This window comes from Erinaceus europaeus, chromosome 13 (genome assembly GCF_950295315.1).
Source record: "Erinaceus europaeus chromosome 13, mEriEur2.1, whole genome shotgun sequence".
In the NCBI taxonomy this organism is placed as follows: domain Eukaryota; kingdom Metazoa; phylum Chordata; class Mammalia; order Eulipotyphla; family Erinaceidae; genus Erinaceus; species Erinaceus europaeus.
In genome coordinates, this window is record NC_080174.1 from 15081656 (window position 1) to 15106621 (window position 24966).

At 43.6% G+C, this 24966-nt stretch overlaps 1 protein-coding gene across 5 annotated transcripts in view; it reads right to left on the minus strand.

The window, feature by feature from the left end:
* Window positions 1-24966, minus strand: part of SASH1 (SAM and SH3 domain containing 1) — a 465315-nt gene that overhangs the window by 144522 nt on the left and 295827 nt on the right. For all 5 annotated transcript variants that reach the window (XM_060205372.1, XM_060205373.1, XM_060205370.1 and 2 more), the window contains exons 3-4: window positions 4012-4062; window positions 3821-3870 (exon numbers count right to left, since the gene is read on the minus strand). In XM_060205372.1, coding sequence (XP_060061355.1) covers window positions 3821-3870; window positions 4012-4062 — 101 coding nt within the window. The remainder of the gene's footprint in view (window positions 1-3820; window positions 3871-4011; window positions 4063-24966) is intronic.

A 24966-nucleotide genomic window follows, 5' to 3' on the forward strand; every position in this document is an offset into this window, starting at 1 on the left:
GAGCATTCTGATCTGATGAAAAGCAGGACTTTGAACTTGAAAGCATTTGCATTTTCAAGTGCAAAAATACAGTCCATTCATTATACACCTTGCATCAAACCTACTCAGATTATAGTCTGTTTTACAGTCTCCAGAGTGATGGATGCCTCAACCTTTAAAAACTATATATATATATGGGAGTCGGGCTGTAGCGCAGCGGGTTAAGCACAGGTGGCGCAAAGCACAAGGACTGGCATAAGGATCCCGGTTCGAACCCCAGCTCCCCACCTGCAGGGGAGTCGCTTCACAGGCGGTGAAGCTGGTCTGCAGGTGTCTGTCTTTCTCTCCCCCTCTCTGTCTTCCCCTCCTCTCTCCATTTCTCTCTGTCCTATCCAACAACGACAACAACAATAATAACTACAACAATAAAACAACAAGGGCAACAAAAGGGAATAAATAAATAAAATAAATATTAAAAAAAACAAAAAAAACTATATATATATATATATATATATATATATATATATATGAAATTTAATCCAGAGTAATAACTGATAGGAAAGTAAACACACATCACTGCATTGTTACCGTCCCAGTAAAAAGTGATTCGTGCAGGAATCATTAAAATCATTACATAGAAGTCTGGTGATAAACAAAGTATTTACATAGTCTCATAGTCTCTGCCCACAGCACATTATTAAGAACAAAGGGAGATTTGTAACTTTTCAGAATAAAGTCTTAGAAAATGATCAAATAAGCAAAATAATTATCACCAAAAATAAGCCAAAGAGAGGGGCAGGGAAGTGGTGCACCTGGCAGAGCACACATATTACAGTGCTCAAGGACCTGGGTTCACACTCCCAGGCCCCACCTGCAGGGTGAATTTCATGAGTGGTGAAGTAGCGCTGCAGGTGTCTCTCTTTCTCTCTCCCCATTCCCTCTCAATTTCTCTTTGTTTCTAATATATATATTATTCTTTTATATTTATTTATTTATTTATTTTCCCTTTTGTTACCCTTGTTTTTTTATTGTTGTTGTAGTTATTACTGATGTCATCATTGTTAGATAGGACAGACAGAAATGGAGAGAGGAGGGGAAGACAGAGAGGAGGAGAGAAAGACAGACACCTGCAGACCTGCTTCACCGCCTGTGAAGCAACTCCCCTGCAGGTGGGGAGCCAGGGGCTTGAACCAGGATCCTTAAGTCCTTGCGCTTCATGCCACGTGTGCTTAACCCGCTGTGCTACTGCCTGACTCCCTCTAATATATATTTTATGATCCAAGCTGTCATTGTGAGGACACGTCACACCTGCACTGCCCCAGTCTTAAAAAGCAAACCTAGGCTGGGAGAATTTCATTAGAACTAGCAAAGGTTAAATGCTGTAAGAGACAAAGGAAGGTAAAGACTCTATGTTAAATGTGATAATAGATAGGATGTGTGAAACATATAGCATGCTATTTTTTTTAAATACTAAATTAAAAAAGAAAATCCAGAACAGAAGTACTGAGACTGTTAGAGGAATTTAAATTTGAACAGAGCACAAGGGCAATCATTGCGAAATGCTCTGTAGTTGTTTCTTCCACTGTGGTTCTGGAAGAAAAGTGTTCTTGTCCTTGAGAGACACTCAAGTATTTAGGAGAGAAGGTCATCCTGCCTGCAACCTACTCTGATATCATTCCATGGATGTCATAATAATTGGTGTGTATGTGTGTGTGTGAGAGAGAGAGAGAGAGAGAGAGAGAGAGAGATTGTGTAAGGGACGAAGAAAGTGCAGGCAAATCATCAGTCTATGTAATAGTTTTATGGGACTTCAATGCACGGGTCTTACAACTTGCCTGAGAATTAACAAACATTTCAAGGTACAAAGAAAAGAGAACCATCCTGGATTCAAAAATCATTCACAAAGAACACAATATCACTTGTGTGTGTGTGTCCTTTAGGATAAAGTGGAAGGAACTGGAGAAGATTATGCCTGGCGAAACAAGTAAGGAGGCGAAGAACAACTATAGAATGGCTTCACTCATATGTGGAATAAAGAGAATTTTGAGTATGTGAATGTGAAAGAAATAAGATGTGAACCAATATCTACGACTGGGGAACTACAGTGGTTATCTATGGGGGTGGATATGCGGACATAGACCATTGGTGATGGGAGTGGCAACCATAAGTAAAATAAAAGAACAGAATATGTTAAAAAAAATTTCAAATGAATTAGAACTACATAAGTTGAAGCGAACCATTTCAAAGAACAGAAGCAAAATGGCAGCATAATAGATGGAGAGGTTGGAAGTTGTTCAGTTTCTGTGGGTGTTCAAACTGTTTAGTTTACCTCCAAAGAGGCTGTCAGTCTCTCCCTAGGCCACAAGCGTCATGGTCATGCCACATTTTACTAAATGAAGGCTATAAAGATGGAAAGAATGACTACCCACAATTGAGGGGAAGAAGAAATGGCCAGCCTTACTAAGATTAGGGCAAACATGGTGAGTCACTTCCTCTCAGGAGGGAAGGCAAGCATTTCTTGTTTCTGAAGGAGTCCAAGGTTCTGAGTAAACACCTTAGTTCTCAGTCTGCATCCTGTCACACAGGTAGCAAACCAGGTCAGGAAAATCTCCAACAGAGTCACTCCCCGCTTCTGTCCATGCTGAGTTCAACAGCCAAGTTCACAACCAGTCAAACTCAATACTCTTGTCTACTTCAGCCTCCATACTCCCAAGTTCCTGGGAGAACACAAGGAACACAAACCAGAAAGTTCATGTTAATTGAGCCTTTATTCTCCGTATCTCTCAGTTCTGAACCAGATATGTTTAGCCTCCTAGTTTGAGAACTAGAGCTTTGGTTCGACAGCCTTGCCTCCTTGAAGCTGCTCCTGTGCCAGCCCACACACACGTGGGGGGATTAGGCAGGGCTGTGCTGTAAAATGCACACGCACACACACTCTCTCCCTCTCCCTCTCCCTCTCCCTCTCCCTCTCCCTCTCCCTCTCCCTCTCCCTCTCTCAATGTGTGTTTCTCATTCCACAAATACCTTCTTCCTGAACTTTTTTTTTTTGCCTCCCTTGGCATGAAACAGGGTAGATGGTTTTGTGCCAAAGTGTCTTGTTTAGAGGTGGGGAATTTCCTGAAATTTCGTTCCCTCTGAAGATCATAAATAGAGCATGCCAACATAATTATGATGGAATAAAGCAGAAAAGGGAAGGGTTATAAAGAAGAAAGGGTGAAAAACCAAAAACATCTGTTTTTGTTTTTAAGTTGCCAAAAAGAAATACTGGGAAAAGCCAGGTGTAGAATTATCTTTCATGATAGTAAAAAAAAAAAAAAAAAAAAAATACAGGGTTTGAGTTAGGAATAAAAAGTAAATATTACCTTTACTGTCTGCTGTCACAAGTGTTTATTCCTGTCCTTGAATTACCTCCCAAACAAGATGTAGGAGATTTTAAAACAAAGAAACAAATTGTTTGATTCTGGAATGCAGTATATTTTTATACATTGCCTATGATCTCCATTCTACAGATAAAATTTAAAAAGCAATGCAAGACAAGAAAATTCATTCTGGCTGACTTTCTTTCCCTTCTTAATGATGATCACCTCCAGATACTTAATTCAGGGTTCACTCTCAATATCCCATGTGGAATTCTCTCCAAAGAATCCCAAGGCGTTACCAATTAAATCACAACACACACTTGACCATCCCTAATATACATACACAGGTCAAATAGAGAAAATGACATCAAGCTCAATGGGACACATGCAATCCTATTGCCCAACCAACTGCCTTCCACAAGGATGAGCCTCAGAGACACTGTCTCAGAAACTGGGATCCAGACAGAAGCAGGGAAACTTACTTTCTCTCCACTTCAGGGGTGGACACGGCACTACAGAAGCCCAGCGACTCCTAAGGAGAGAAGATTCACAGTGTCAGTGTGGGCTAAGCAGCGGGTTTTCATCTGACTTGTACAAAACATCACTTAAAAAAAAAAAAAAGAAGAAGAAGAAGACAGGAACAGAAATAGACGATGAAAGTCATTGTGCTTACTTCGATCTGGGACCGCAGCTGAAGTGACGTGGGGCTGGCATCGGGTTTCTCCTAAAAGAGAACAGATGCTGCTGGTTTAATGAGACTTCCAAACGTGGCACACGGCAGAAAGACAAACAGACATGTAAGGAGAGATGGGGGGGATTTGGGAGATGGGAGGGGAGAGTGGGAGGAGATGGTGGAGATAAACAGGCTTTCTGGGAAAACTGAAGTCGTCTTTAAAAGGAGAAGGCCCAACTATTCGGACTGAACTGTTATCCAAATGTCATCATGTGGCATGACTGACAATTTTATTGTCAACACAATTATTGAAAACAACACAAGCCAGCTGAAAGGCACTGACAGTTCATGGAGGGAGTTTTAGGTACTATTCAGAGCATTATTAGGACACAGAGTTTACTGTGACCCATCTGGGTTCAGATTAATTTTCAATAGCAATGGTGTTCCAACCTGGTTACTTATTTGTTTATTTTAGAGTGAGAAAGACACCAGAGCACAGCATCACCACCAGACATGCAAAGCATGTCACTCACCATCTGGCTTATTTATTCCAAGAGAGAAAGAGAGAAGTCAGAGCACAGGTTGAGCACAGGCAGTGCTGGGGATCGAATCCAGGAGCTCAGGTCCTGTGCAAGTCCTTTGCTCTACCACTGGGTCATTTCCCTGACAGTTATAATCTCGAGTGTAAACTTTGAAATGTAGTCAGAGTATTTAATAATCTGAGCTAAGTGTAAATATCTAGGAAGAGGGAAAGCTAACTCAATATCATCTTCAAGCCCTCAATGTTACCAGACTCCTATATCATAATTGGTTGAGTTAAAACTCAAAATGTTCAATATACAGTAACTAGAGAAAATAAACACACACAAAATCAGTCAGAAAGGAGAGACAGGGAATTCAAATCATTCTACGGATAGAATAGAGTAGAACACAATTTATAGCATTAAAATAAAAGTGTTGACTGTAGCAGAATAAAAAAGGAGACAAAATCCAGTTGCATGTGATGAAGACAATGTATTAAAATAAGCTTTGGCGGGACTGGGTGGTGGCACACCCAGTAGAATGCACATGTTACGATATCCAGGGACCCAGGTACAAGCCCACTGTATCCACCTGTAGTGGGGAAGCTTCACCAGCAGTGAAGCAGTGCTACAGGTGTCTCTTTCTCCCTCCCTTTCTATCCCCCCTCCGCTCTCAAGTTCTCTCCGCTCTATGAAATAAAGGACAGGAGGGAAAAAGAAAAGAAAAAAAATGGCAGCCAAGAGCAGTGGATTCATCCAAAACCCTGTTGGCAATACACAATAAAATAACATAACATAAAGAAATTTAAAAAAAAAAAACTCTGGCAAATAATTAAAAGGCATTATAAAACAACTTTAGCATATATGATGGAAAATAAAAAAAGTTATAGGAGTAAACAATACAGAACATCATAGTGACTTTTTTTTTTCTTCAATGTCTACCACTCACTGGTCAGCTTTTTCCTTCTTTCTATTCAGAGAAATGGAAACAGATAAAGGAAAGACATCATCACACTAGAGCATCCTCAGTACAATGCCACTGCCATGTGTGGCCGGGGTTCCTGTGTGTGTGCCACACATTTGGCAGGGCACACACCCTACCAGGTAAGCTATTCTTTGGACTCTGATATTTTCTTAAGTAGAGCATAATTCCACATATTATAGGTGCAGACATGGAGGTCTCCTCAAAGTGTGGTCCTCAGTCTAGGGGTGATCCCAGATGATGAATAAGGTGTACACAGGAGAATGGGTAGTTTTAGAGGAAAGAGTCATATCACTAATATTACACAAGCTTGTAAAAGCAGATATCATGAGGTTCCCAATCACCCTACTGTGTGTTTCCTGGATGCTCTATGCTTCAGGACTGCACATGCTATTTGAAGACGTGATTCTCTGTTAACTTTCAGAATCTAATGGCAGATCATCTCAAAGCACTCTCCCTAGGGTGAATATAGGATGATCCCACTCATAGACAGAAGATGAAAAATAAGAACAAGAGGGAAAAAGAACAAAGTAAGGACAAAGCAGAACTTGGGCTGAATTTGGTGTGTTATAGCAAAATAAAGGACTCTGAGGGCGGGGGGCAGTGTTCAGGTCCTGGAACATGATGACAGAGGAAGACCTGGGGCTGGGGGGGAGGTGTCTAAGACTGTTATGCGGAAAACTAAGAAATGTTACACATGTGCAAACTACTGTATTTCATTATTATTATCTTTATTGGGGGATTAATGGTTTACAGTTGACAGTAAAATAGTCTGTACATGTATAACATTTCCCAGTTTTCCACATAACAATTTAACCCCCACTCAATCCTCTTCTGCCCATGTTCCAGGACATGAAACACCCCCTCTCCACCCCAAATTTTTTTTTACTTTGGTATAGCACACCAACAAACTTCTCTATTTTACTGTCCACTATAAACCATTAATCCCCCCTTCCCCAATAAAGGGGAAAAATTACTCTCCTTTGCATCTGTTTGGTTTACTAGAGATGTCTATTTTATTGGCATGAGTACTAAGCAAGGACTTAAAACAACTTAAACACCCAAGGACAAATGACTAGGTAAGAAAGTTACAGGATATACATTCCATGGGGAAAAAAAAAATAACTACAGTCAGAAAGGATGACAATGTAGCTATCATTTGGACTAGAAATAAGCAAAACCAGAGGTGATTATGCTAAGTGAAACAAGAGGTGAAGGACAAGGACAGGAGGCTTTCACTTATATGCAGACTATAGATAACCAAAGCAAATGAACTTTCCTGAACCTCCCCCCTACAAAAAGGTGACGAGACAGTCTTCTGGACTTGGCAGGAACTAGGATGGTCATCTAGGGTGAGGGTAAAGGTGGGGTGGGGGGAAGAAGTTTGGCAGTGTGTATAGTGACTCACACATACACATACTCCATGTGTGGGTGTGAAATGGTTCCGAGATGGGTTAGCAGCTCCCTCACCACAAGTCCCAGGGCATTACTTGTGATCTCTCTCTCTCTCTCCCTCTCCCTCTCCCTCTCCATCTCTCTCTCTCTTTCTCTCTCTCACTCTCTCTCTCTCTCTCTCTCACACACACACACACACACACACACACACACACACACACACACACACACACACACAATTCTCTCAGGTCAGAAACCTCCTGGGTTGGTTTGCTGCTACTTTTGTTCAGAAGGTCAAGTTTCCAGTTCTGTCTCAAACATAACACACCATTTTTGACAAAACAATGTATGGAAACAGTGGAGATGCATTCCCAGTCCCCTGGGCATGATGTCAGACTCTGGTGTAATCAAGAAAGGGGACAGACTTTTGGGAGGTTCCTAGTGCTCTGATGTCTAAACTCTCAGCACCACAGGGAGATATTTACAGACTTAAGCACAGTAGTAGGTAAGCAAAGGGACAATAGGTGATTTTTCAGCACAGAGTCTTGGAGTCAGCACAAACGCCTTGGGATGATAGAACTTCCTCAGTTTCTCTGAAGTCATCCTTGAAATTGCTCTTGTAATACCCACTTGCAGTTCACATCCACCCAGAACTATCAACACAATAAAATGACCAAAAAATATCCCGGCATTCCTAGATCGCCCTCAAGCTTTAGATCTCTTCTCACTAGATAATCAATAGCCCAGGTGACAGAAAATCCACTGCCTTCGTTGTGCATTTTAATCTGCATTTTCTAATAAATTCTGTTATTGACAGCATCCCTTATCACACCGTAGCACTGACACGATGTGTATAGCATATTGTGGGCAATGTTCCAGTGTCAATACATAAAAGCTGGTGCTGGTGAACAACCACATTAAATAACTGATGATTTAGGAAGTAGCACCCTGGGAGCCCTGCAGAGGTGCACTGGGTTAAGTGCACATCGTAAGAAGCGCAAGGACAGCCCAAGGATCCGGTTCAAGCCCTGGCTCCCCACTTCATGAGCTGTGAAGCAGGTCTGCAGACGTCTATTTTTCTCTCTCCCCTCTTCTCTCTCAATCTCATCCAATAAAACGAGAGAAGTGGCCTCCAGGAGCAGTGGAGTCATAGTAATGGCACCTAACCCTAGAGATAACCCCGGAGGCAAAAAGGAAGTAGCACTTTGAACAGTTAGTCTGATACTCCGACATTTGATGTTGTTTAAGTAACTGTCTAGGAAACTGGTTGAGTGTAAAGTTTAATGTATAATGTATCATAACTGGTCGGGAACACAGGGCAAATCTTAACTCATTTTACCCCTCAAGCAAAAAACTATTATCAATGTTAAGAGATATTTCACAGAGCAAACACATACTAATGTAAAAATATATTACATAGGAGCTGAGTGGTGGTGCACAAGTTACAATGCACAAGGAAGGACCCAGGCTCAAGCCCCTAGTCCCCACCTGTAGGGGGTAAGCTTTGTGAGTGGTGAAGCAGGGCTGCAAGTGCCTCTCTGTCTCTTCCTCTCTATCACTCCTTTCCCTCTCAACTTCTGACTGTCTCTATCCAATAAATAAATAAAGATAATAAAAAATTTTAAGATGTTTTAAAAATATGTATAAAGGGGGGTGGGTAGCACAGTGAGTTATGCACACGTGGCGCGAAGCACAAGAACCTGTGCATGGATCCTGGTTCAAGCCCCCGGCTCCCCACCTGCAGGGGGGTCGCTTCAAGGGCAGTTAAGCAGGTCTGCAGGTGTCTGTCTTTCTCTCCCCCTCTCTGTCTTCCCCTTCTCTCTAGTCTCTCGATTTCTCTCTGTCCTGTCCAACAACAACAACAGCAATGGAAGCAGTCACAATAACAACAAAGGCAACAAAATGAGAATATATATATTTCTCTATTCTGGGGTCTCCCATGTGCATGATTTCACTATGTCCAGGATGGCTTTCTTTCTTTTTATTTGAAATATAGACAAAAAGAGAGGGAGACACAGCACCAAAGTTTCTCCAGGTGCTGGGGCGTAAGCCCCACACACACACACACACACACATGACAAAGAGTACAACTTCTCAGGTGAGCTAGCTGCAAGCCCTAAAGATCTCGTCTAGCTGAGGAACGATTGTAAAATTATGCACTAAGTTGAGAATTCACATGATGTTTGATCAGAAGGCAGATTAGACCACTGGCAACAATTCCATTAAGACACTGATGAGGCCAGAGTGCCAGCTCCCCGGTTAGGGCACATGTATTGCTATGTGCATGGCCTGTAGAGTCACATAGGAGTTGCTATGGCAATGGAGGACATGTTCTGAAAATGAAAGGACCACTGAGAAATAAGGTTTCTCTTTCCCGCAAAAGCGATGGTTTTACTTTATTTATTTTTTGGATAGAATCAGAGAGAAATTGAAAGGGGTAAGGGAGATGGGGAGGGAGAGACACCTGCTGCCCTGCTTCACCACTTGTGATGCTTTCCGCCTATGGAGATGGGGGGTACCAGGGGCTTGAACTCAGTTCCCTGCGCATTGTAATGTGTGTGCTTACCCAGGTGCACCACTGCCTTGCCCACCCCACAATAGCATATGCTCAGTGTTCTAGCCTCTACTGCTGTCCCAGATTTAGTCAGGGAATCCAACAAAACACTACTAAGCACATGGGTCCTATGGGTGACCTTCTGTGAATTTTACAGTATTTACTCAAGTTGCTTGCCTTGGCAACTGATCTCAGCCTGAACTGGTCACTTAAAGTTGAAATATCACAACGCTACAGGCTACAATAATCAACTCACTCAAAATTCAAAAAAGGGTGGGCCAGGTGGTGGCGCACCTGGTTGAGCGCACACGTTACAATGTTACATGTTACAAAGGACCCACATGTGAGTCCTGGGTCCCCACCTGCAGGGGGAAAGCTTTGTGAGTGGTGAAGCAGTGTTGCCAGTGTCTCTCTCTCTCTCTCCCTCTCTTTTACCCCCTTCCCTCTTGATTTCTGGCTGTCTCTATGCACTAAATAAAGGTAATACTTATTTATAAAAAATTCAAAAAGGGGACAGGAAAAAATAGCTGGTCTCTCTTTCAGAATCTGGACTCTCAGCTGGGGAAGAGTCCAGGGCTGGGAATGGTCTGATATTTGGGGCTATACACATCACAAAGCCTGGCACACAAGGCTGACAGCTGGATAGAAGTAGGTCTACAACTGGAAACTATGCATGGGCATCCCATCAAGCTGCTGGGGGGCTTTTTATAATAGCAAGATGGTGGTTTTCTAGGGAAAGCAAATTAAGAGAGTCAGGCAGAAGGCAGTCAGCCTTGCATTCCAGTCTTTTATGGTGTCAACTATGCTGGGATTACAAGGTACCAGATGCCCATCTCTTAATGGGAGGAGAGTCGAAGTCCATTAGTGAGAGGAATGCTAGAATAGGAGAGAGAGCATGCTGGTCCCATTTTTGGAAATTACAGCCTGTAACTGAGAGTCAAGAAGCTGGGAGTTCACATAAGTTTTGAAAGGAAGAGCTGAGATCATTTGTTAATCACAACATCTTGTAAGGACCTTCTGTGAATTTTACAGTATTTACTCAAGTTGCTTGCCTTGGCAACTGATCTCAGCCTGAACTGGTCACTTAAAAGTTGAAATATCACAACGCTACAGGCTACAATAATCAACTCACTCTCTCTTCCTTTCTTCTTTTTATTTTTATATTTATTTATTTGTTTATTTATTTTTCCCTTCTGTTGCCTGAAGTGACACCCCTGCATGTGGGGAGCTGGGAGCTTGAACCAGGATCTTTACACCAGTCCTTGAGCTTCGCGCCATGTGTGCTTAACCCGCTGAGCTACCGCCCAACTCCCTCTTCTTTTTATTTTTAAATAGAGACAGAAATGGAGAGAGAGAGAGAGAGAGAGAGAGAGAACGAGAGGGCGAGGGAGAGAGAGAGAGGCATCCCACAGCACTGGAGCTTCCTTCAATATGGTGGGGATTAGGCTCCAACCTGGGATACACACATGACAAGAGAGTACACTATCCAAGTGAGCTATGTCACTGGCCCTCACCTCTCTCTTTTCAAATTTGTTATTATAGAAGATTTCAAACACATAAAAAGTTAAAAGAACAGTATAATGAATGCCCAAATTCCTATTACCTGTTTTTGGTTTAATTTTTTTCTTCTTACCAGAGCACTGCTCAGCTCTGGTTTATGGTGGTGTTGATGGGGGAGGAGGGTTTGAACCTGGGACTTTGGAGCCTCAGGCATGAGAGCCTCTATGCATAACCATTATGCTATCTATCTCCACCCGTATTACTTGGTTTTAGCAGCTGTCCACTCATGATTGCTTTTGTCTAGTTTATACCCATGCTTCAGCCATACCCCAGTTTAGTTTTAAACAAAGCCTATGGCTAGGAGATAGTTCACTTGGTAGTGTACGTGCCTTGCCAGGCACAAGGCCCTGGATTCAAGTTCCAACAGACGACACATAGGAGTACCATGGACAGGACCAGGGGAAAATAACATGGATACTGGAGTGATATTTCTGTCCTCTCTCACCTCTCACTCTCTAAAATAGAGAAAAGAGAAAATTAATCTAGGGAAGACTCCAAGTGGTAATAGCAAGTATGGATGAGGTTACAGAACCACATTAAGATAATAACTATATATATTTCCAGATACCATATTATAAAATATTCTGTACTGCTTTGCCATGTATACAATCAAAATTCTAGTTGCACCTTCACGGTATTGAAGGAAGCTTAAGTCTGTTCTTTTTTTATTTTTATACTTTCTATCTTTCTGTCTTACTGTCTCTATATTAAAATAGAAAAAAAAAAACCCTACAATTTCTAATGTTACAATTTAGTATTATTTAGTATTATTAGTATTTCTCAAGTCCTAACTAAACTGAGGCTCAATCTTGAATAAATGACTCAGTCATCAAAAATCTGACACTTATTTCCAACCCTGAGAATGTGCCTTGAGAACTTTAGTCACCCTATGTGTATAATGGCTTGACCCCAGTGCCTTATTCTGCTTTAAGAGCTGAATGAGTTCATGGAATTAACTTAGAATAGCATCAGATACAGAGTAAAAACACTATTAAATGTCAGAGATTTTATGAAAATCATTATCCACTGGGTCAGGGAACAAGGCAATGGTAATGTGACAGATTCTCTATGCCTAAGGCCCCAGGGGCCCAAGTTCAATTCCTGGCACCACCATATGCCAGAACTGAGAAGTGCCCTGGTTTCTCTCTCTAGTGAAAATAAAGCTATTCATTACTTTCATAATAATAATAATAATAATAAATCTGGCATTTGCCTGGCAATACTGGGTGTCTTTGGTCATTGCAGGAAAAAAAAAGTCATATTAAACAAATTCAACATTTTGTCTCAATGTTGCAAGAGATTATGAAGTAGTCCATTCAAGGAGTTCATTAGGAGAGTACTTAGTACAGTTTCTCCAAAACAGACGCATCATCTAATGCTTTTTTGAGTATGGTCTGCTTATTTACCATGTAATTGAAAGATCCTAAGTCATTTGAGCAGTACTTACTGAGAAATAACTTAGTGATTTGCTGTGCTCAATCTGTATGATCAGAGGGTCACCCAACACTGTCGGCTGAACTTGAATCTATAATTTTAACGTAGGTGTTTACTGATTTTTTTAAAGTGAATACATGAGTTTTTTTGTTTGTTTGTTTTGTTTTTTTACCTATGGATTAAAACATTCACCACTGAGTCACATATAAGTATTTCAGCTAAAAAGGACAAAGCCCATCCATTCACATCACTGAGAGCTTTACACAAATCCTTAAGGAAAGTTCAATGGCCTAATGAAATAGAACAGTGAAAACTAAACCAAAATATAAATACAGGTCAACGTGTGTGTGTGTGTGTGTGTGTGTGTGTGTGTGTATGCACAGGAAAAAAGTCTGAGAGGAAGTACAGCAAAATCTTAGTAGTGCTGTTAGTAGTGCTTATGTATGTTTCTATTCTGTTTACACTTTTGAAAATATTTTCATTTTTCATTTCTATGAGAATGACATGGAGGCACCAGATCACTGCTCAGTCTGGGCAAAAGGCAGTGCAGAGAATTGAACCTGGGGCCTTGGGCATGCAGACCTTGTGCTCTAGCACTGGGCTATCTCCCTGACCTTCTCTTTACATTATTTAAAAGCACAGTCTTATTTACCTCCATTATATTTTCTGCTAATGAAATTTTAACTTCAAAATGCAATATGGGGAGTGGGGAGTACCAGTTAAGCACATGTGTTACCATGCCCAAGGACCAGGGTTCAAGCCTGAAGTCTCCAACTGCAGAAAGAAGATTCATTAATAATAAAATAGTACTATAGATGTTTATATTTTCTCTTGTTCTCTCCCTCTCTACCACCCTCCCCCCCAGTTTCTCTCTGTCCTAAAAAATAAAAGGGAGGGAATGGTCATCAGGAGCAGTGGATTTATCTTAAAAGCATAAACCCAGTGGTAACTCTAGTGGCAATATATTTTTATTAGTATCATTACTATTATTATTATTATCAGCATCATCAGAGCATTGCTGGTGGTGCAGGGGACTGAATCTGGGGCTTTAAAGCCTCAGGCATGAGAGAGTCTCTTTGTATAACCATTATGCTGTCTACCCCTCCCCTGCCCCAAATTCTTTTTTTAAAAAAGCATTTAAAAATATAATACCCGGGAGTTGGGCTGTAGTACAATGGGCTAAGCGCAGGTGGCGCAAAGCACAAAGAGCGGCATAAGGATCCCGGTACAAACCCCGGCTCCCCACCTGCAGGGGAGTCACTTCACAGGCGGTGAAGCAGGTCTGCAGGTGTCTATCTTTCTCTCCTCCTCTCTATCTTCCCCTCCCTCTCTCCATTTCTCTCTGTCCTATCCAAGAACAACAACAACAATAATAACTACAACAATAAAACAACAAGGGCAACAAAAGGGAAAAAATAAATAAAAAATAAATATAATATATATATATATATATATAATACCCGATTGATTTTACACCAGTAAAAACTGTTTTCTCAATTTTGGCAAAAACTATTGTTTTTCTCAATTTAATAAAGTTTTCAAGTGAGTTATTTCACATATATTTAAAAACATGAGCTCCCTCAAATTAAATAATAATTTTAGATATCCCAATACTTATCCTTAAAAAATTTTAATAGCATAATTGATTTCTCAAACGAGGCTATGTCTTGTATTAAAGTATTTTCATGACATACAAAAACTGCCAATACCCAGCATTCCAATGAACCATGCGTGGATTTTATAACTAATCACCTCCTCTTCATATTTTGACTGAAAGAGACTCACCCTACAGTTACAGCACTGTATAGTTTTATTTCAAAGGAAGTCTTAAGAGGAAAAACTGACTAGGGGGTGAACCCACTCCTTGCCAACTCAGACAGTCTCTGGAAACAATACTTCACCAAATGTTTATTATGTCTAACGTAGAAGGGGGAAAAAAATGAGGAGGTTGAAATCAGTGTTTTGGAAAAAGCCATACTAAAATATGTGAACAACACACATACACACACACACACACACACACACACACACACCACTCCATCTATAATCACATGTAGAAGGCACAGGTCAAGTATCAAACCGCAGCTCTGATCTTAAAAGGCAACATGCACGGCTGCAGGTTCACTGTGGCAAATATCAAATATTAAAAATACCCCCCCTCGGGGTAACATAAGGTCAGGGGTGGGGAGGCAGGCATGTCCTCATTCTCACTCCCACTTAGTTTCCACCTCCATGTGGAAATCCACACCTCTCCCTCCCTTGGTACTGCCAACCCCCAGAGCCAAATGTGCTTTACAGCTGGGAGCACAGGAGGGTTGAACCCCACCCCTGATCCCAAAGCAGAGAGCAAGTGCCCACCAGCACAGTCAGAGCCAAACTGTCCCACCCTCACCCCCGCACTGGGCATGGGGAAGAGGAATTGGAACAGACCAGAAGACTGTGTGGAGCCGCATCCATTTTACAAGGAAAATGTGTCCTGCTACTCCTGGTGTGTTTGATTAATCCACAGAACCAAGCTCCAAACTGGGAAAGTTACTGCCAGTGGTAGATTTTACTGGTGGCTGGGTGGGGAGCAGGTGTCTCTGGGGCCTTGAACATGTGTGATCTCACTGTTCTGGAAAGCCTTCTGGGGGGTCAGGCAGTAGTGCAGCAGGTCAGGTGGCGCAAAGCACAAGGACCAGTGGAAGGAGCCTGGTTCGAGCTTCCGGCTCCCTACCTGCAGGGAAGTCGCTTCACAGGCAGTGAAGCAGGTCTGCAGATGTCTATCTTTCTCTCCCCCTCTCTGTTTTCCTCTCCCCCTCTCTGTTTTCCTCTCCTCTCTCCATTTCTCTCTGTCCTATCCAACAACAAATGACATCAACAGCAACAATAATAACCACAACAAGGACACCAAAAAGGAAAAAAAAATGGCCTCCAGGAGCAGTGGATTCATAGTGCAGGTACTGAGCGCCAGCAATAACCCTGGAGGCAAAAAAAAAAAAAAAAAAAAACCTTCTGGGGGAGGGGGTGGGGTGGCGCACCTAGTTAAGCACACACATTACAGAGGGCAAGGACCCAGGTTCAAGCCGCTGGTCCCCACCTGCAGGAGGAAAGCTTCACAAGGGTGTCTCTCTGTTTCTCTCCTCTCAATCTCTCCCCTCCCTTCTCAATTTCGCTCTGTCTCTATCAATAAGTAAATAAAAGTCTCAAAAAAAAAGAGAGATACCACAGCACGAACCTCCCTCAGTGCCATGGTACTCCAATGTGGTGTGCCGGGGACTGGAACCTGGGTCCTGCAGGCACCCTACCAGGTAAGCTACCTCACCAACCCAGGTGATAGTTTGTTTTTTTTTTAATTGTCACCAGGGTTATTTCTAAGGCTTGGTGCCTGCATGATGAATCCACCACTCTTAACAACCTTTTCCCTCTCACTCACACACACACCTTTCTTTTTATTTGATAGGACAGAGAGAAATTGAGGGAGGAGATAGAGAGGGAAAGAGAGAGAGAGATACCTGTAGCACAGCCAACCCATCCTGTTCTTTGTGACACCAGCTTCTCTGTGACCCTCTACCTCCCAGGATCCTGGGCCACCAGTGCAGAGTGCTGTGAGAGGAACTGGGTGCCAGCTAGAACCTGCAGCTCCCACTCCAATGGGACCCTAGACCTTATTTCAGTTTGGTTTGATTCGCCATCCCAGAATTGCAGAACAGAAAAGACAGGCTTTATTGGCAACTAGGCAACATATAAGTTGGGAAGCATGTCTAACTAGCTCTGGCTATACAGTAGGCTTCAAAAAAGCTTCAAAAATCAGTAAAGATCTGGCTTAATACAAGTAGAATTAGCATGACTTAATACTCTGTACATATTAAGTTTTCCAGGAAAAAATATGCTTTTTTTGTTTGTTTGTTTTGTCACCAACATTTTTGCTGGAGTTCAGTATCTATACAAGGAATCCACTGCTCCCAGGTGCCACTTTTCCTTCCTTCTCCACTTCCTTCCTTTTTTTTTGGGGGGGGGAGCTAGAAAGGAAGAGAAGGGGAGAGAGATAAGGAGAGGAGGAGAACACTACTTATGAAGCTTTCCCACCATCATGCTCTGCAAATAGAGATCGGAGAGTTTGAAGCCATAGTAACGTTTGCAATTGACCCTGCTCCAAATTGCCCCGTTGCCTTGAAAATTATGCATCTTTATGAGGAGCGAAAGTGGGAATATACCACATATGCAGAAACATTATGATGACGGCATGATTGTGTATGCAGTCATAGGAGATAGGTGGCTAGCTGGTCAAAGAGGGTTCCATATTTCACCACCTCCACTGACCATTTTATCCATTTACAGGTCTGTGGTCTTTGTCATCAGGATGGAGCTATTTCTTTGGTTCAAAGTCCAAGGAGATTCCTCAGAAGGACTTGTCACACATTCTCCAAACTCTGAGTTTCTGCCAACACAAATTTTGTTCTTTCCTCTTTAATTCTAGAGAGTCTGTTGTAATCCAACAAGAATTAAAAGGATACCCCCCTCACCTTAGCCTGGTACTTCCAGCCCCCACTTCTAGTTCTGGAAAAAAAAAGGGGGGGTGACTTACATGGTGACATTGCATGGACCTGCCTGACCACAAGTAGCTAAAACTAGAGAATATTTTTTTTAAAGTAAGGACGTTGGGAGAGAGGGGATGTTTTTCAAGACAACATCTCACACACACACACACACACACACACACACACACACACAGTAGGTACTGTGCTTATTATTATTATTTTAATTTTTATTTATTGAATAGAGACAGAATTAGAGAGGGAAGGGAGAGACAGAGGGGAAGAGACAGAGAAACACCTGCATCACTGCTTCACCACTTGTAAAGCTTTCTTTCCCCTTATAGGTGGGGACCAGGGTCTTGAACCCAGATCCTTGTGCACTGTAATGTGTGCACTCAACCAGGAACACCATCACCCTGGCCCCTGTGCTTATTTCTGAATTAATAAATCATCTTTCCCCAGCACAGATGATGTTATATATTCCTGTGAACAGCAGGTACATCAGCCAAAAGGTATGTATTTTAGCTCTATTTAACTTTCTCTCTTTTAACAAGAAGGGACGGGGACACACACACTAGCACAAAGCTTGGTGTTACAGATTTGTTGTTGTTTTGTATTTATCAGGTTATAAATTTTCTTTTTTTTTCCCACGGCAAAGAAAGAGAAATGGAGCGTTTAATTATCTTCAGGCTCCTTTCTAATTCTAAAAACCTACAATGAAACATATAAAGTCCATCCCATCACTATTGTTCAAGAGAGTGCTACACCCTTGATGGTTTTGTTTTTGTTATTCTTTATTTTCAGCAGTGGCTCATCTCGGGCTATGGTGGTGGCTCTGGGGATTGACTCTAGAATCTTTTTAGTGCCTTAGGCATGGGAATCTGTTGCACTACCTACCGCTAACACTAGTTCCCCAGCCCTACAGCCTTGCTATTTGAAGTGTGGTTCAGGGATCACGAACATTAGAATCACCCAGAAACTTCTCTGGTCCAAAGTCTTCCTAACATTGTGGAGATGCAATGCTGGCAGAAGATGGGTTACATCCCTAAAGAATGAGCCCTTCCAAGTGGACTGAAATAAGTCCTTTTCTTGGAGAGCAGGATGAACCTGAAACAGGCTTCTTTTCCTGCCCACTCAAACCCTACTCATTGTCTGGCTTTCAGTCCAAGACGATCTTCTGTCAGACCTTCTCTGCTTATCAGGCTTCAAAGGCTTCACCTGGAGTTGGGCATGGCCCTTGCTCCCTATACTGCTCACTTGTCATATTTGCTTTTTTCTCCTAACACTCATTCTTCTCATTTGTTTATATCCTATTCCTTGACTTGCCTATAAGCACCTTCTTAACAAGGATTCACCGTAACCACAATTTTGTATACAAAACCCATCAATAAAATCCACAGGGCCTACTATGAACTAGACCCCATCTTCAGTGTCAAAGTGGAAGCAGTGAACACAATCTGGGCCCTGCCATCCAAAATGACTACTTTCTAGAGCTACGGGGCAGAGAGGTAGTTTACCTGGTAGAGCATGCACTTACTATGTGCAAGGCCCAGGGTTTGCGCCCCAGCTCCACAAGGGAGTGTCATGTCCAAACAGCACATAGCGAGCTCCACTGAAGGAATGGTGCTGAGATATCTCCCCCGTTTCCTTCTTTCCCTCTCTCAAATGAAGAATGAATAAAAACGTGGCCCAGTGAGGCTCATCAACAGGATCATGAGTGTGCAAATCTCTGGGTTTCTTTCCCCAGTGCTGCATCTGAAATAACAATGGGGGGTTGGGTGGTAGTGCTGCAGGTTAAGCGCACGAAGTGCAAGGACCAGCGGAAGGATCCCGGTTGGAGCCCCCAGCTCCCCACCTGCAGGGGGGTCGCTTCACAAGTGGTGAAGCAGGTCCGCAGGTGTCTATCTTTCTCTCCCCCTCTCTGTCTTTCCCTCGTCTCTCCATTTGTCTCTTTCCTATCCAACAACGACATCAACAACAACAATAAAAACAACAAGGGCAACAGAAGGGAAAAATTTAAAAATTTTAAAAAAATTTTAAAAAGGAAAAAATGGCTGCCAAGCGTGGCAAATTCCTAGTGCCAATACTGAGCCCCTGTGATAATCCCGCGGTAATTTAAAAAACAAAAACAAACAGTTTTCTACAGGCTTTCTGAATTTCTGAGAAATGTTTGGTGGGTATCTACTGGTGTGACTTGTTTAAATTGGATTACTTTGTCAATCATTCTGACTCTTCTATTAATGGTTAGAATTTCACTGACTAGAACCTGCATGTTCAGGTTTTAAGGTTTACTTCTGGGCTGCACCTACATGGAAAATAAAAGGGGAGGCTGGGCAGTGGCACACCTGGGTAGCACACACATTACAGTGTGCAAGGACCTGAGTTCAAGCCCCGCAGGGAGAAAGCTTCACAAGTGGTGAAATAGTGCTGCAGGTGTCTCCCTGTCTCTCTCCCCCTTCCTCTCAATTTCTGGCTGTCTCTATCCAATAAATTAAAAAGATAGTAACAGATTTTTTTAAAAAAAGGAAAGGAAATAAAAGTAATTCAGTAAACATTTTCAAAATAATCTACTGGAACTTTATAAGAAAATGTTGTGGTGTTTAGTTACATTTAGGGTAAATCCTGCAGTGGCCTTGTGTGCTCTAACTTCAACCCTACACCTTTTCACCTTTTCAAATCTCATTTCACCCAAATCGCTCATGGGTGAAATAGGAAATGTTAGTCATTTTTCAGTCTTCCCTCAGCTCATGGCCTGGCATACAGAATTCTTTCTAATGAGTGAAACTGAACAGAAAAGCACCCTCAAACCACCACTTCAAAGAAGAAAATCTGAGGGGAAAGGGTGGTGTGTGTGTGTGTGTGTGTGTGTGTGTTGTATTTTTCATAGTTGGATGCTATTCTGCTAGCTGCAACCTTAAAACCTCCTCAACATTAACAGGACAGTGGCTTCCTAGAAACATTGATAAGAGACCTAAAAGAGAAAAAGAATGGTAAAGAAATTCCCGCTGGCCTGTAACACTCTGTGGTAAAATAATTTACTCTTCTTGCAGCATTAGTTTCACTCAATGCTACAAGGTAAAAAGAAGTTAAAGAAGAAATGCAAATGACACAAAGGGTCGAGAGGAGATCAGAACAATAGAGTAAAAGTGGTCCTGGCACCAGGTCACATTTTAGAGACGGGCCCTAGGTTTGGGGTTAAGATTTCTAGTGTTTAACACAAAGACGAGAATACGTTCAGGTCTAAGACTGGTGTTATTCATATTACTGAATTTTAAGTTATTCCCACTGAAACACAACTATTCGTGCTCATATGACTTCTTGCCATTTCTGGCAGAGAGGATGCAAGGTTACATTGAACAATATCATGAGTACTACAAGAGTCCATCACTCCCTATGTGCTTTAAAATGCAGCCAGACTGAAGATGGCTTGAATTTTGCTAGTGAAGTCTGAAAGTGCTATCAGCTATCAAGAAGGATTCCTACAGTACCCAGGACAGGGACCAAATCCAATCTGAACAGACAACACAAGGAAGTTCTGCCATCTTGAAAACCATGGCTGTGATCAAAACCATGGAATTCAGTAAATGTTAGATGAATTAGACTGGCATCAAGCCTGGAGTTCTTGTGTCTCATTTCCAACAAGATAGTATCAGTTTGACAATACTGAGTGCACACCTCCTAATGCATTATATATATACTTTATCTATTGAATAGAGACAGAAAGAAATCAAAAGGGAAGATGGAGATAGAAGGGAGAGACATCTGCAGCTTTGCTTCACTGCTCATGAAGCTTCCCACCTGCAAGTGGAGATTGGGATTCAAACCTGGGTCCTTATGTATTGTAACATGTGCACTCAACTGAGTGCACCACTGCTCAGCACCCCAGTATGTTTTTCCAACATGACTCATCTTAACAAGTAATCTGACATCATGTCATAGTCTAGAGCTTACTCCTGTCCCTCTACAGAGTTACACACTAGGATGTATGTACTCAATGTTGTTAAAGTTTGAACCTAAATGATCTAGTACATTTCCTGAGACAGTCTAGAAACTAAAGTCTTACTTGTTCTTGAAAACAAGGTATGAGAGCACTAGGTTTGATACCAAACTCATCTTACTGCAAAGAAAAAGATCTCAGAAATTGTGTATTCAACTTCTCACTTTACTAGCAAGACTTGGTTTCAGACTAAGACATAAAACAGCCACTGCACTTTCCAGGAGTAGAAAGGCACACAGCCACTCCAGACGGTGCCTCCATCCATGCAGTCCATTCAGCCTCACTGCAGCTAGAAGGGTACGGAGCAGTCCACTCTCACCAAACAATCTTCTGAACATCTACTTGCTGAATGGGCTTAACAATCATGAGGCGATGTTAGGAAGTCACTCAGTGAGACTACTTACCTTAGCATCCTTAGCTCTCTCTCTCTCTCATCTCCCCTTCCACCTAATCCTAAATTTTAAAAATACCTATTTGAATACATGCCATGAATTCATATGAATTCTTACATGTTAAGCACTGTTCTAGCAACTGGAATAAACTGAAAAGCACAGTTACATTCTAAGGGATTTGTGAAGTTCTGTGTGAGAATCATTTATACTTAATGTCTACAGCACAGACCCAATACAATTTCTGTCCTACCACTAAGGCAGATATCATCTGAATAGTTGTGCTTGGCTCTTGGAGGCTGAATTCAAACCAGGATGACCTTTCATTAGAATGGTGTCTGGAAAAGGGATCACATAAACAGGATCAATTGGAGGAACTGGGGCTGTTTATTCATAGAAAGGAAAGGAAATACAAACATGTGAAGGGCTACCAGGGATCAAGGAGCAGATAGCTCCTCATGCAGTTTCCCGAGGTGGGAATGACAATGACAACGCCCTGCACACTGCAGGAAACGGAAGGGGATTTGAGGTGAAAACATAACCATTGCTTGCAGCCCAGTCCCCAGCGCACTGAAGAAAGCTCTAGGAGGAGTAGTGTCTTTCTCCCTGTCTGTCTTTCTATATGAAAAAGATGGTCCGGAGACCCCACCATTTCTGGTGGTCATTTTTTTTCTTTTTCCTCTGGATAGAAGGTGAGAGATAGAGGTAAAGAGAGAGACTGGGGGGCTGAGGGGAATACCTCAGTACCATTCTGCCACTTTCCCCCCACTCCAGGTGCACCCTTGTGGTTGCTCAGGGTGTGAGTCCAGGTCCTTGATCATGGTAATAGGTGCACTTTAGCAGGGAAGCAATCTGGTGGCCCCAATATGCATTTCTACCTAGTTCTCACGTGACACTGAGCCTGTTCACTAGGGAATCACACTTGAAGAACTGTTGGCCCAGACAAGGCTGGAATAAACCATGAAAAGTACAGTTACACACTAAGGGATTTCTAAAGTCCCTCAGAAGCATTAATGGGACAGGTGGTGGGAATGGCCCAGGAAAGTCACATGTCTAATAGTTGCACAAATGATTTACATGTAGAATTCCTATTATTGAAGGATTCAAACATGACCACAGAACCATCCTCTGCCTGGGATGAGAGTTCAAGCTGAGTCAAGCCTCTGTCCAAGCACTGTGATGTTATTACTTGCACTGGCATGCAATCACTGGAAATTAATTTCAACTTTTGTGGGGCAATTTACCTTTTACATAATAGCTTTATGAGAAAATGGACTACATATCCTAATGTGATGATTCAGTGATTTAGAATAGTTCTGAAGTTTGGGGCAGCCTATAATCGAACGTGTGTGTGTTCATTACCCATCCAGCCAATAATTCCTAAGTGTCAACTCTGTACTTTGTTGGCATGCTGGGTGCTGAAAGCATAAAGAGGTGATGACCTTAAAGAGCTCACCATCAAGGAAGAGAAACAGACAAGGGAGACTGTGAATACCCCAAGGCTTCCATGTTGTTATATAAATAACACTGGAACTGATTAGTAAACAGGTTATGCGGCTGAATATGAGCTTCACAAAGTCATGCCCTGTGATCAAGCTGAAGATGCCACATTTAAACGAGGCCTCTAAAGAGCTCAGATTTAGTCGTGATTTAAAGCATTATTGTGCAACTGTAAGCATCAAATGGTGCTATCATGACATTTTAACCATGTTTTCGCACTATGAATTGTATTTTCAAACCATTTTTAGAAGTTTTGTAACCATCTTTAAAAACCTGGGAATCTAGTACACCTGTAGATGGTGAACTATCAGCTTTTTTAAAAAGACTTTAAAATATTTATTTATTTATTTATTTATTTATTTATTTTGCACAGAGAGAAAAACTGAAACTGAAGAGGGAAATAGAGAATGAAAGAGGGAGAGGGAGAGGGAGAGGGAGAGGGAGAGGGAGAGGGAGAGGGAGAGGGAGAGGGAGAGGAGAGGGAGAGGGAGAGGAGAGGGAGAGGGAGAGGGAGAGGGAGAGGGAGAGGGAGAGGGAGAGGGAGAGGGAGAGGGAGAGGGAGAGGGAGAGGGAGAGGGAGAGGAGAGGGAGAGGGAGAGGGAGAGGGAGAGGGAGAGGGAGAGGGAGAGGGAGAGGGAGAGGGAGAGGGAGAGGGAGAGGAGAGGGAGAGGAGAGGGAGAGGGAGAGGGAGAGGGAGAGGGAGAGGGAGAGGGAGAGGGAGAGGGAGAGGGAGAGGGAGAGGGAGAGGGAGAGGGAGAGGGAGAGGGAGAGGGAGAGGGAGAGGGAGAGGGAGAGGAGAGGGAGAGGGAGAGGGAGAGGGAGAGGAGAGGGAGAGGAGAGGGAGAGGGAGAGGAGAGGGAGAGGGAGAGGGAGAGGGAGAGGGAGAGGGAGAGGGAGAGGAGAGGGAGAGGAGAGGGAGAGGGAGAGGAGAGGGAGAGGGAGAGGAGAGGGAGAGGGAGAGGGAGAGGAGAGGGAGAGGAGAGGGAGAGGGAGAGGAGAGGGAGAGGGAGAGGGAGAGGAGAGGGAGAGGGAGAGGGAGAGGGAGAGGGGAGGGAGAGGGAGAGGGAGAGGGAGAGGGAGAGGGGAGGGAGAGGGAGAGGGAGAGGGAGAGGGAGAGGGAGAGGGAGAGGGAGAGGGAGAGGAGAGGGAGAGGGAGAGGAGAGGGAGAGGGAGAGGGAGAGGGAGAGGGAGAGGGAGAGGGAGAGGGAGAGGGAGAGGGAGAGGGAGAGGGAGAGGGAGAGGGAGAGGAGAGGGAGAGGGAGAGGGAGAGGGAGAGGAGAGGGAGAGGGAGAGGGAGAGGGAGAGGGAGAGGGAGAGGAGAGGGAGAGGAGAGGGAGAGGAGAGGGAGAGGGAGAGGGAGAGGGAGAGGGAGAGGGAGAGGGAGAGGGAGAGGGAGAGGGAGAGGGAGAGGGAGAGGGAGAGGGAGAGGGAGAGGAGAGGGAGAGGGAGAGGGAGAGGAGAGGGAGAGGGAGAGGGAGAGGGAGAGGGAGAGGAGAGGGAGAGGAGAGGGAGAGGGAGAGGAGAGGGAGAGGGAGAGGGAGAGGGAGAGGGAGAGGGAGAGGGAGAGGAGAGGGAGAGGGAGAGGAGAGGGAGAGGGAGAGGAGAGGGAGAGGGAGAGGGAGAGGAGAGGGAGAGGAGAGGGAGAGGGAGAGGAGAGGGAGAGGGAGAGGGAGAGGAGAGGGAGAGGGAGAGGGGAGGGAGAGGGAGAGGGAGAGGGAGAGGGGAGGGAGAGGGAGAGGGAGAGGGAGAGGGAGAGGGAGAGGGAGAGGGAGAGGGAGAGGGAGAGGGAGAGGGAGAGGCAGAGGGAGAGGCAGAGGGAGAGGCAGAGGGAGAGGCAGAGGGAGAGGGAGAGGGAGAGGCAGAGGGAGAGGGAGAGGGAGAGGGAGAGGGAGAGGGAGAGGCAGAGGGAGAGGGAGAGGGAGAGGGAGAGGGAGAGGGAGAGGCAGAGGGAGAGGCAGAGGGAGAGGGAGAGGGAGAGGCAGAGGGAGAGGGAGAGGGAGAGGGAGAGGGAGAGGGAGAGGCAGAGGGAGAGGGAGAGGGAGAGGGAGAGGGAGAGGGAGAGGGAGAGGCAGAGGGAGAGGCAGAGGCAGAGGCAGAGGGAGAGGG